Raw genomic sequence first — 13903 nt, 5'->3', positions numbered from 1 at the left:
ATGGTTGGCTAAGTTCCACAAAATTATGGCACAGTGAAATGTAATTATCATGCACAAACACTAAATCTTTTTCTAAAAAGATTATTGTACAGAAGGATGCAGAACTTTTAATTGTATTTATGGTGCCATGTCAATATCACCTGCAAAGCCCACAATTGAAGTTTCAATGTCAATGACCCTCAAACTTGCCAAGTACATTTCTGCCAAAAAAGTTTACTCCCCTCAAAGTAGAAGCCTGAATATACCCAATATTTGGGACATCTTATCATCATTATCAGGACATTACCTTATAATGAGCTGCAGCCCTCTGTTCAACCCTTCAATTTTCTCTATCTTAATAATTTTAATCTGATAGTATAATAATCAAACTTTTCTGCTTCTATTTATCTCCATCTCCTCCTCTGCAGTTGGTTTAGCTTTATTATGGAAAACTAGTTATCTGGGGTCACATTTTTTTTATATAGTTCATGAATGTGTAATAAACAGAAGAAAAAGAGCAGCAGCAATCTCTAATCGGAGCAATATTCATTTATTAAGCCATGCTTCCAGTGAAGAATGGTCCTCATGCATTTCTCATGATTCCCTGGTCTGGTATTAGTTTTAGAGTCCAGACTGAGAGTCAACATGTCTTCTTTAGAGGACTCTAAAGTATATCTTTTAGCCAGACCTAGCCATAGTTAATGGCTAGGTCTGATGCTACCATGCTGCCATGCTGCTACCATTTTGGGAGTGTCTCTTTGTTTACCCATCAACAACAAGCTGACAGTGTTATTTGGTAATAAAGCTGCGATAGGCTAAAATAAAATGTGTGGCCCTCTTATAAAAAAATAAAATAAAAGTGAAATTTAGATTTCTGATGTCATCTCACATGGGGGCATCTCTTTTCATATTCATTACTGTCAAAAATCAATCTGGCTTTGTGTTAGCTTGCGAGAAGAGTCTTCTGATCTCCTCTGAGAATATCTTATTGCATCAAACAAGTCTATTTTGGATCAGCTGTCAATGTTTTGTCAAGTTAAGGTATTAAATAAGAAAAGCTGAGAGTCTTGAGTGTGTTTGGGTCACTAGGTGTCTAACGAAGGTGTACCGGGGTTTTGTCTGTGCAGCTATTAAAAGCATTATATCACTAGGAGAGCATGAGGTTACACAGGGTTAAACCTGTAGCAGAATTCTGCAACAGTAAGGTTTATTTTTTACCTTTCTCAACTGAAACTGGAAGTATTTTTTTCATAATGGTCTATCAAAATGAAGAATGAATTACAGCTTTTATTTGACTTACATGATGGAAATTGGAAAAGTTAACAGACAATGTTTGACGAGATCAGGTTCTATATGAAACTTGGGAGAAATTCATTGTTTTCATGATTGTATGCAGTACTTTTGTACCAACGCGAGCAAATATTTTATGAATATAATGAAACTATATTTTGGACTAGGATTTTTTTTTTTCCATTTGTCAAGATGATTGATGACTTTTGGTGAAAATTTTAATTATTGCAGCCTTGGGTTTTATTTTCGCTCATGTCAAAGTGAGTGCAAAGACGGAGAAAACATTAACATATAGTTGGAATAATGGCTGTCTACACAATTATTTTTTCAATTCTGTTATCTTGGGATCACAAGTTAATTGTTTCATTATTTCAAGAAAACAAGCTTTGTCATCTTGTGATATCGAGATGATGAACCTGTTCGGAAGAGAAAATGAAAGGTTGTTTTATTTCGTTATTTTGAGTAAACGAGTTTTGTTATCTTGAAATAATTACAAATTACAAATAGGTTGTTTCCTCTCGTTAGGCTACTTTTAATGTTTATCAGAGATCAGAAGTGCCATACCCGTATACGTAGATGGCATCTTGACAGTGGTATCAATTATAAAAAAGCTTAAAATATCAGATATGGGATGTGTTATTGATTTTATCAATTAGATAGTAAAGGTAATAAAGTGGTAATGCGATGTTTTCTCAAGATAGCTCAGTTTCTGGAGACAAGATAATTAAGTTGTGATCACAAGATAACATCAAAAAAATCATTGGAAAGACAGCCATTTTTGGTTTCCGTACTTTTGCAACCATATATTTGATGTTTTGTCATTCTTTACACACACACACTCAGATATGAGTGATAATGTAACGTTGGGTTTGATTGATTAAAATATTTGACCAAAAGTCATCCATCATCTTGACAAATTAAAAAAAAATCTGGTGCTGTAACATTACTGCTCACATAATAAAGTTTATAAAGTTTGACAGACAGCAACTTTTTGTTTTTATCCATCTAATGTAATTTTAAAAACAAGCCAGCAAGAATGCCCCCGGTGCGAGCTGAGCCGCATGTGTCCATCAGTTTCTCACCAATATCACAATATGACTACCAGGGGTTTCATGCAGAGATCAGATGCCTGGGACTCAGCCTTATTAAAAAACTACCAGAATTATTTATAAAACTCATCAACGGGGATAGCATGACAGTAGGGACTGGGAGAAGTTTTGAATTCATAAACATCGAGTATCCCTGGCGATTCATAAAAATGAGTGCCACAGAAAAAAATACCATCTGCTTCTCTGTTGAGACAGAATATCTCTACAATGTCAGAGGCGTTAAAAGTTTCCTGTGCAGGGCTTCTCTGACACTCTGCTATGTCTTGATCACAGTCCACCTGCACACCATTACGCATAGATTGAGTTTAATATGTTAAACTCGATTATGGTCGGTTAAGAGCAGCACTGTGGCATTGTGAGCGTAAAGTGTGTCCCTTAAATGGAGCTCCCCTGTAGGCCCTGTGACTGCTGGGTTTCACCTCTGGGGTTTGGTAGAATATTACAATTAAATTTTCGTTGTCAGCCAACTCCATCTCCATTCAGAGGGCAGGGCGATAATAATCTGCCTCTGTCACAGTAGTAATCTCTGCCACGGGAACTTCATAAATCAGCTCTAATTAAACAGGCGGCAGATTTTGCGTGACGGGAAGCAGTTACTGTTGTTGTTACTGAATAAAAGCAGCTGAGTTTAGTCTCAGATAAGGTTTTATGCAGGATAATCTCTTTCTGTAGGATGAAAAATGAAAAAATTACCATGAAGACAGAAACAAACTGTGTTTACATACCATACCACTGTATCATGACTAATTTAGGTGTAACAGGATATAATTCAACTATAAAGACATAATGGCATTTTCCAACTTGGATGACTGTAACCTCTGTCAAGCTTTCAGTTTATTAGCACATGTACTTTGCAATGACAGTGAAAATGTAATAATTTTTGAAACAATGGCCATGAATTTTAAAAGTTACAGAAGCTGTTTGCAAGATTCTAGCCTATCCATAATTAAGAAATCGCATGCACACAGTTCTCAACATGAGGGTGGTGGATTTGGCAGCTAGCAGCAGTGCTAACAGTGCTGACAGCACAAATACAAGGTACAAGGTAGATTTATTAGTCGTGTTTTAAATATAGTTTGTTTGAAATACTGTAATTAACAAAATAATTTTCAGTCAGAATTTTTCTGTAATCTCATTTTGTATTTAAAAAAAAACATGAGATAATCGTATCGTGAACCCAGTATCATGAAATGTATCGAATCGTGAGTTGAGTGAATCATTACATCCCGAGATTCTTGTGTCCTGTTGGCTCTGAACAAGGTTTGCTTATCCAGTGCAATACCTTGATCTGGGGTTAACTGGATCAGGGGTTAACTACGCCTCTATGAAGATGTGCACAGAGCAGTCTCTAATTTCCCGCCGCCAAGCAATCCCCAATCGCATCTCATCCACTTTATTCTCCTGCGACTGGACATTAGCCAGAATAAGACTTGGTAGAGGACAGCTCTTGGTCCAAGTAGGGTCAGCCTTGCCCTGATGCTGGCTCTTGTCCCTCCTCTCCTAAAACATTAGAAACACCTGAAAATCCTAGAAATGTCCTATAATCTTAGAAATGCTTTAAAATCCTGTATGGGTCTACCCCTGGCCTCCTGTTATTTTGCAAAAGTGGCCCCGAAGCAAAACAGGTTAAGTATCCCTGCTTTTTATTAATTTTGTTTACACAGTGCGCACAGTAGACCATTTAGGTGGCTGTTAAGCTAAAGGTTAAAGACGCCAATTTGTTACTAGAGATTTAAGTTCAAATCCCAAACTGGCTGGGAAGATGGTTAATGGGGAAAAGTGCGACCTACCACACACATAAACCCCCATCTAGACAAACACTATCCTTTAAGTGTCTGAGTTAAAGATGTTTTCTCTTGCGGGTCATTTCACTTTAAATGCCTGTGTGAGTGAGTAAGTGGACAGTATTGATGCTAGATGGGCTTGAGTTCTATCACCACAAACTAATCAAAGACCAATTTATAGACACGTACACATACAGACTCAGACACTACCCAATGTGACTGAGAACTTCAAAGAAACTTTCTATTTTCCCTCCAGCTGTACATGCTCTCCCTATAAAATGTAATTACTCTCAACATAAGCGCACACACACACACACACATGCATGCTCACTCACATCAGCTCAAGCATTTCTCTCACTCTCTCTTCTGTATAGCATCTTTCAAAATATTTAATGTATTATCAGCTGTGTGAAATCTTCTGCTGCAAGATCTGTGATGTTGACACCACCTCTGGCAGTTAACGTTGCACATAATATTTCCTTCTCTATCATCATCCGCAGGTTTCTGTATTTCCCATTGTGGTGGCAATCCTTGTTAAGCGATCATTAACTGTGATGCACGAGCACAAAGATTGATCAAAGATTTCAGCATGGCGACGTGAAGTGCAGCCACGAAATGAATACTGAATGCCACCTGAGCATTAGATTGTGAGGGGCATCTCACCTTGGGGGATATAATGGAGTGCGCCGTCAACACCGAAAGCACATTTCCATTCAAAGCTCACTTCTGTCGGGATGGGGCGGGGAACATACAGTTATGCTACATCAAACTCTGTATTACTGCTGCTGTTTCTTTCAGTGGCAGATGTCATCTTTTGAGTATGTTAATGGATGCTTCCACATCACTGTTAGCGGAAAGCCAGAGTACAGGTGGTGAAGCCCGAAAAAGGAAGTACCTGAAAATGACTGCTTTCAGTGTTGCATACTGCGCAGCTAAAAATGAGGTGAGTGATCGTGACTGACCTGTGTTTATGTGCTCTCCTCCTCTCTCTGCAGCTGGATGCTTGGTGAAGCATGGTGGTGAAGATGGTTAGAACACACTTAATGGGGCCACTGTCATGGGGCCGGGTCAAATGGCCGAGCATAATGGGAACAGGAGTTCTTTATCTGCTGCTGCTATCAGCCTGCCTCGGCCAAGACACAGAGGGTAAGGCCATCTCTGTCCTTCCTCTCCTTATCCATCTCCTTTCCAGCCACTCTTTCTGTCTTTGTCTTCATCTTTTCGCTCTGTTTTAAAATTGAGAATTAAATCCATGTTGTTCAGTGGGGATTTAATATCACAATAGTGCACAAGGCTTTTCTGACTTCAGGCTTATCTTGTGTAGTTGGCCCATCTCAGTAAGCTACGCTGTGGCACAAGATTTTCCTGATTCATTACCGATCCTTCGATGATTGAAGATGAATAGTGCTTTGTTTTCGACTGCCACGTCACAGTTTGTCAAATGGGTTGATGATGGTGATAATGATGATGATAAATTGTGTCTTTTTCTGTTCTTATTCCATTAAACCTGAATACCACTAATATTTTCTACTTGGAGTGCGTCCCTCACCCCTTTCCGAGCGCATAGATGAACTAACGGTGGTGTCAAGGTTATATAAAAATGTCCCTCTATAGAGCCAGCATTTGATTTCACCCTTTTGGGCCACTGTTGAAATATGGCAGGCTCACGGATGTATAAAGAAAACTGGATACAGAGTTAGAGTTGGCACTTTGTTCATTCTTGTGAGAGTTGCTCAGTGGTGCATGAAGCCAAAATGTTTCACATGCCTCCTTCAAAAATGACTGGGATGATTGGCACTGCCTCCACACTGTGTGACCCGTAGAGCAAGAGCACTACTTCCGCAGGTCGAGCCAGCTACTTCCGGTTTAGTGCTCTGCTGACTTGAATGGGGACAGAATTATTTAATTTTGTGGCTTGTCTAGACTTTCCAAATATTAATGGACTGAATGAATTATATCCAGACAGTGAAGCAAGATATTTGTGTGAAAATTGTTGTGCTCAAATAAATGTATCGACTTATATACAGACTGTTTGGCCACTCAGAAATTGGTTTCAGAGCCTGGTGCACTTCCTAGGTTTTGGATAGGCTCAGCAGAAGTGGATGGCAGGGGGTGAGGTGGAGGGATCACAGCGTGCACCGGACAGAAGAAGAAAGATTTTGCCAAATGTATTCGACAATAGGAAAAACACACATAGCTACCACAGATTTTATCCGTAGGTTGATGATAATGAAATGCAGTGTATGCCTACTTACTGCCTCCGATTCCATCGTTCTAATCAATGACAGAAAAAAAACAGGTGCTGGTCAAAATCCTTGTAACACTTTGGACATGCAAGGTTTTCACCTGACAGTTATGATAGTTTAATGTTAATGTGCTTCTCCTGCTAACTCACCTAGCACCACTGAGCTAGCTAATATTACAGTTCAGCCAAGGAGGATGTCATTCATGTTTAGTAAATGCGCGTCATTTTGCACAGTTTGGTAAAAAGAAAAAAAACTCACAAAAAGGTCTGTGGATTATTTCTGAGTTTATTTTTGAGTTTCTGAAAAGAGACATTGCTGTTGAGTTTTTCAATTGCATTTTTTTGGCACCACCACAAGCTGAGTGCAATCGAATTCCATTCAAGAGAAGGCAGACATCTCGACAGCTATATCTCCAACACTCAGCAGCTCACATCAATACAATCTAAATTAATAAATAGCACTACAGTTAAGAGAAAGAATATGTATACTTGATTTGGGGGTCAAATGTCTCTTTATTTTAATGTCCGCTATGTTGTAATCATCAGCTTTAGAGCCCTGGACTGTCAAAATGTTTCGTCTCACACTTCACAATGTAAGAAGAAGCTGCAATAAATTTGATAATAGAGAAGGGAAAATATGCCTGGGCTATTTTAATGTTGAAAAAACACCCACGTTCATATTACCTTGAACTGAGAGCAAACTGAAGCAAGGTAAGACAGAAATTAAGTCATTGCTGATGGGAGAGCTCAGCATAATACTCTCTTGACTTTCTGCTCGATTTGTCAGAATATTAATATTCCATTTAACTCTTGGTCCTTGCGATTTATCTGGTTGGCATTTAGCTGACAGGGTTCTGCAGCCAAAGGTGAACGTCTATGAGTGTGTTCGCTTCTGTGCAGAGGTAGAAGTCGAGCAGCAAGTGTAGGTTTTTCATTGTTGATTCAGTATACAAATAATTCAGACCTCCCTGGACCCATCTGTCTTTACTCTTTCCTCCTCATCACAATTGTCTACCTGCATTCAGTTACACCTGAGAAATTGTGTTTCCTAAACAGGGTCTCAAAAACAGGATTTCAGGTCTTATTCCGGCAGATCTGTACATAACAAGAATAGTATGTTTTAATGAGCTTGGATTTTCCCTGGGTTGACAGAAAATATGTTACTCAGTTTGGGTCCCATCATGACATTGGTGTGTTTTTAATGAGTGCCAGTATGAGCGGTTGATTTTAGCTGTTTGGACCCCCGCGTGACAAGACTGCTGCTATGTTTAATTAGCCTGGGTCCCAAGGTAAAGTAAGACTATATTTACTAACTTTTGGTTTCCCGAGTGACAAGAATATTTTTTTTTAATGAGGGTGGGAGACCACATAATGTGTCAAATCAGGCTTTCGCTGCTGAAAGTTTAACGTCTCCGAACCCTTTTACTCCTGTTTGTTTACCCTTAAAAAACCTGTCATAACTTATGACTAATTAAGCTCATAATGTTTTTATGCTCATTACTGAGCTTGGCTTGTAACGTACTCTAGCTATTGTTGCGTTCCTTAACATTACTGAATGCTACTTGCACCGAAAGTAGCAGTCTGAAATGCAAACCCTCTGCTCTGCTGAATTCCTGTACTTGCTTTGACTCTGATTATGAATTCATTTGAAGCCTGTGGTGTGTAGGCGGTGCTTCACTGGTTGTTTTAATTGAATGTGACTTATCTGCGAGTATGAACAGGACACAACAGAAGGCATGAAAAGAGTTATGCTTGAGCCGTCGTATATTGAGTGTGATGTGTGTGTTCGTGCTGCTGTGTACCTGCATGATTGTGTGTGAGTGTTCCTGCGTGACAGTGAAACGGGCTTGTGTGTGTGTGATGACATGCCTGTGATTATGTGGCACAGCTGCAGTGTGTTAAATGATAAGAGTGCTTGCCAAAAAGAGAGAGGGGGTATAATACCGTATGAACCAGATATTAACAGATAGCTGCTCTCTCATCGTGACTGTCTCGTGTTCTGCAGGATGTTCTGACTCTATGTAAATTTTACTAGTGTGACTGTGACCCTCTCCCAAACCGATTCCTCCTCACTAGCCCCTTGCTACAGAGTGTAGCTCTGAATTAACTCACTTACAGATGTGTAGGGCTGTTTGCATTAAGAGGGAGGGTATAAATAAACAGGCGAACTGTGAGTCACATTTATCACCATCCACAATGAGCAGGAAACATCTGTCGCTGTAGATACTGATGGACGACGTGCTCATACAGCTGTATACTGTCTATTGTTTACAGTGGTGGAATGTAAGCAAGTACATTTACTAAAGTACTGTACTGAAGTATGAATTTGAGGAACTCGTACTTTGCTTGAATATTTTCTTTTAATGCTACTTTATATTTTTATTCTACTACACTTCATATTGCACATATTGGGACATATTGCACTTTTCACTTTACTACATTTGTCTGACACCTTCAGTTACTTTACAAATCAAGATTTTAACACAAAAAAACATAAGGAGAGTAAAAAAAAAATATGACAACGACAATAACATTCATCAAAGTGTGCATGCTAGTAGAAAACAAGATTCAAATAAACCCATTTATTTCTTTTTTTCCCCTCCAAAATCACTGCTAGTGAAGAAAATCTTGTTTAACTGGTGTGAAAAAAACCCCATAAATTTAGCTCGGGATAAAATTATTCTATTTTATTTTGTACATTCTGTTATTTTAATCCCTCCGATGTTTTAAAAGTGTGTTAAAGATTTGTCTGTATAACCAAAGTATTATTTATGATGCAGCCAGTCAGAATTGAAATCTATACGATGTTTCCTCCATCAGCCAGCACTCACACCTCAGGTTAAGTCATTATTAGTTGTAAGTGCTATGCACTCAGACGCCGCATGTCACACGCCACACACGGCCCCTAATGAGGTGACCCTCCATGGGACTGGGGAAACCAAGCAGATGGGGCAAAGTCGCTGGGGCCTCATTGTCATTGAGCCTAGACTGTATGCATTAATGGCCAGATAGCACGAGACCAAATGATGTTTCTCTTCAGACCTCTGAATCACTGCCCACACCTCTTTTTCTGCTTTTCAAATACTGAAAAGACAAAGCCCATTGTGCTCTGGTTATATATATTTATGATCCACTTTCTACTATTTATCCAATCCATTGTACTTTAAGGTGATTTTGCAATTTTGATGTTGGTCTCAGGGGTTGTTCCTCTGTCCACGATACATTTTTCCAACAAAGCAACAACCTTTTCAATTTACATTATTTTCAATATATAAACAAAATAATGCGATCAAATGCAGTGCAACGCGGTAATATGCAGGACCTTGTAAAGTCTATAATGTGTATGGAGGTATTGATTTTATTCCTGTATTAAGACTCTCTTACATGTGCAGGTGGTCGTGATATTGTGTCCACCCCTTGTGCGTCTGTGTGATGGAGGAGGACAGTATGACAAATTTGCCACACCGCTAATGTCAATTGTGCCAGTGTGGCGGGCTGGTGCTGCAGATTTATAGTATATTTTGTGCATGTGTCAGCATGTGTGAGGGTGTCAGTGTGCGAGTGTGGGTGGGGTTTTTCAAGGTGATTTTAATATTTATTACTGCTTTCTTTTGTTGTTAGATGTTTCATTTGCAGTCTCACCCGTCTGTCCACACTTCAGTCCTCTCTTCTCTTCTTTCTCTGTCTATGTCCCTTTCACTGACTTTTTTTTTTCTTGTCTACCATTTCTTCTCATCTGTCATCTCCCTGTTGTACTCTCCTATCTGAAGCGGACTGGTATTTCTCTAGATTGGTATTTCTTTGCTTCTGGAACTTTTCCACTCTCACATTTTTTTTTTCTGTGCTGCTTTCCTTTGCTCTGCTTCAGTCTCAATGCGCCTTCTTTTCTCTCTCCATCTCTATGCTTAACTTTGAAAAAAGTCTGAACCTTCATTATAGTGTCAATGAATACTGTACAGCGCCATACCTTTGAAAACATCAGTCTGTAGTGTACTGATCATGGCTGTGTTCAGTTCAGATAAAACTTCAAACAGAAAGGAGAAAGATGGGACATCATACAAAACACAAGAAAAAGGCATTTTAAAAAATGCTTTTAATCCTCTGAAACATGAGCAAATTGGGTTTTTTTCCCCCCTGAAAACATGAAAAGAGGGCAATGAGCAGCTTAACAAGAAATGATCTAAAAAATGTCAAGAAATTATTAAAAGGTAAGAAAATAAATACCTGAAATAAGCAATCAAACAAACATAAGCTAAAAGAACAAATTAAGAAATGACCTGACAAAAGCGCTAAAATAAAATTAAATGTAAATATTATATTTTTCTGTAACCTAATTTATAGTAATATAGTTTTTAGGTCATTTTCTTGTGACCTTTTACAAATGTTCTCAATTTGCTGGATATCTTATTCCAACTTGCTGATTTCCTTTTTTCATAATTTTTTGAAAGAAATCCAGCCAATTTGTTCATATTCTAAAGGTTTGGATGCGTGTGAAAGGCGTCTGAATGCAGTAGAAAAAAACTGCTGTCGATCCAGGTTTCAGAGGGTTAAAGGAATAGTTCAGTATTGTGGTAAATAAGTTTGTTTGCTTTCTTTTTGAATTTGCATTAAATACAGAACAAGAGTTAAGACGTGTCTAGATTACCTTGGCATGAAGAAAAAGAGAGAAAATATGCCTGAAAACACTGACTGAAACTGTGTCATTTACTTGATATATCTTGCTAAAAAGGATAATATGTGTTTTTTGGTGGGTAGTTACATATTGGAACCTTCCATACACCCATCTCCTGTGTTCAGCACCTCTAGTTACCACGTCGCCAAGTATTGTTCTCTATGCAGACAATACAAACCTGGCAACCTCACTGAGACTGTAGGAAGCTGTGAATTGTCACAATGCTGTGCTCATCAAGAAATAACTCAGGCAAGCTATTCTCCCCTAAAACCACAAAAAATGTCAAAATTTCACATGTCCCAAAAACAGCTCAAAACACCTCAGAACAGTTTAAAATAGTGTGCTGGGACACGCCATAGCATTAAAACGTACAAAAAAAGTCCAAAAATACCATAATATAGCATGTCGAACATTTTAGTATTCCTATTTATGTGTAGGTTGGACAAAGGAGACAATAGTGAGCTTTGAAAAGAGGCCACACTATCTGGTTCTGTTTGCCTTTATTCTCCATGCTTAGCAAGTCTACATACATCCTGACTTTAGCTCTGCATTTAAAGGTAACCTGTGGAGTTTTCCTCTGCGGAGTCTTCTTTTTAGGATTACAACTTGGAAAATAGGTTTTCGTTTAACTGTATTTAAAAGGGGGTTTGCAAAGCAGGCTATATTTTTGTGTAAGATTAAGTGGCATCTAGCGGTGAGGTTAAAGATTACAACCAACTGAAACTTCTCCTGTCTGCCAAGTGGTATCCGAAGGGTGTTACACAGAGCCAGGTTTTGATTTACTAATCTAGGCTACCGGTGAAATAGACCAATAGACTCTGCAAAAGAGAACCTGCTTCATATGGAGATATAATCTGCTCATTCAAAGTTAAAAAAGCCCACAATGATTCTTAGTTTCAGTTGATTATACATTAATGAAAACAGTCATTAATATCAAATTCAATGTCTGCCAATATATTCCCCTAAACCCTACACACTAATGCTAAATTTGGATGATGAGCTGTGATTGATTTTGTTGCTCTGGACATTATCAAGGTAGCCACCTCTTATATATTGATCACATTACAGTCCAGTGCAGAGGTATGCATTATATGTTAAGTTTCTATGTTGCACCAGCAATTGAATATATACTGAATATGTAAACTTGCTGCTGCGTGTGAATAAAGACTTAACCTGCTTAAGTCTTGTTGCCCCCACAGCTGCTCCATCATGGTTTTGTCCTCTGTCTCTGTCCTCTGTCTCAATCACCAGGTGATGTGGTGGTTAATTTTTTTACTCTGTGATCTGTAGGCTTTAGCTTCTATCTATTTATCTTTTAACTTGTTTTGGATGCTGAGTCAGTTTGACATCCTGTATATATTATTGAAAACCCTTCTGCCTGCTTCTCTCTGAAATATTTTTTTCATTTTTTCCAAAAATTAGATGATATTTCCTTAGGGAATACAGTTAGTGACAATGTGGGCTCCAGACTAGCTCAGACAGCTTGACGGACCATAACATGGGGCAGGGCCTCGCAAAGTGTCAGTTTTCAAGAAACTGTGTGCACTGTTTTCAATGTGTCATTCTCCATTACGCTGCAGCAGTTCCTGATTAGAATAATTAGACAAAACGATACGTTTGATGTACACATAAGAACGGGGTGATGTGTGGTTATTTAACAACAGTCTGATTCTGGCTGCACAAAATGTAACCAGCAGGTCAGCTGTGTGTAATGTTGCTGATTTGATTTTGGTGGTCAAAGATCAAGGTTACTGTGACCTTGCATCCGTCTCATTCTTGTAAACAAAATATCTTAAAAAACAAAGCGGGAGGATTTCTGCAAATTTGGCACAAACAACCACTTTGAGTCACTTATGAACTGATTAGAACTTGGTGGTCAAAGGTGAAAGGTCAAAGTCCCTGTGACCTCATCTGTCACACTCTTGTGAACATGGTATCTCAAGAACATCTTAAGGAAATTTCTTCAAAAATTTAGCACAAACGGCCACTTGGACTTAAGAGTAAACTGATCAGGATTTGATCGTTGAAGGTCAGCGTCATTGTGACCTCGAAAACTTGGTTTTGGCCATAACCCAAAAATGCATACACTAATTATGACAAAATTTCACACAAATGTCTCATGGGTTAAAATGATGAAATTATGACATTTAATATCCAAAATGTTAAAGGTCAACTTCACTGCGGCATGACAATGTTCTGCAGAGACTCTTTTCTGGCAATTTCTGAACATCTTAACTCAGGAATGGAAGGGGAAACATTTGGTCAGACACTGAATTGGTGACACTAATCTTGAGTGACCACCTTAAAACTGTGCTAACTGTATAGATCTTTCTGCTGCCGGGGGAAGATGTGTTTGAAGCACTCATGTTCTGACAAACATGTATGCAAACTGATTGCCTCACAGAGGCATGAAACCGTGACAGTTATTCTAGTTTGATCCTCATCTCTTCTACAGCGGAGTCCAAATCCAGGCTATACCTCCAGACAATAACAGTTCTGATACCATAAGAGCATTTGGGGTTACTGGAGGGGTGTTTATGTATTTCCACCATGCGTCCTCAGAACAACTGCCGTCTGATTACCACCACTACCGCTGTCAGCTGTGTTCAACCCCTCACCGGCCGGGAACAGACCTGACATAGTGAGACAGAGACGGAGTGCGAGAGGGGGAGAGAGTCAGAATAATGGATAAGCCAGCACAGTGACAAAGTGGTGATCCCTACAGCACTGAGCCTGTGTGTGTATGTGTGTCTTTGTGTGAGTGTGCAAGCGGGTCTACAATCCGTTTTCTCCAGAGATACATCAATCTAACGCAAGGTCACAC

General features: G+C 38.9%; 1 protein-coding gene across 2 annotated transcripts in view; it reads left to right on the top strand.

The window, feature by feature from the left end:
• Positions 1-13903, top strand: part of LOC121959055 (protocadherin-15-like) — a 398851-nt gene that overhangs the window by 175115 nt on the left and 209833 nt on the right. For both annotated transcript variants that reach the window (XM_088069675.1, XM_088069674.1), the window contains exon 2: positions 5158-5308. In XM_088069675.1, coding sequence (XP_087925801.1) covers positions 5176-5308 — 133 coding nt within the window. In that variant the 5' untranslated portion in view covers positions 5158-5175. The remainder of the gene's footprint in view (positions 1-5157; positions 5309-13903) is intronic.

Source organism: Plectropomus leopardus, chromosome 19 (genome assembly GCF_026936395.1).
Source record: "Plectropomus leopardus strain MGB_pleo_1.0 chromosome 19, ASM2693639v1, whole genome shotgun sequence".
NCBI classification, from domain to species: domain Eukaryota; kingdom Metazoa; phylum Chordata; class Actinopteri; order Perciformes; family Serranidae; genus Plectropomus; species Plectropomus leopardus.
Note: the sequence above shows the minus strand (reverse complement) of the source record. Positions and strands in the feature narration are given on the sequence as shown.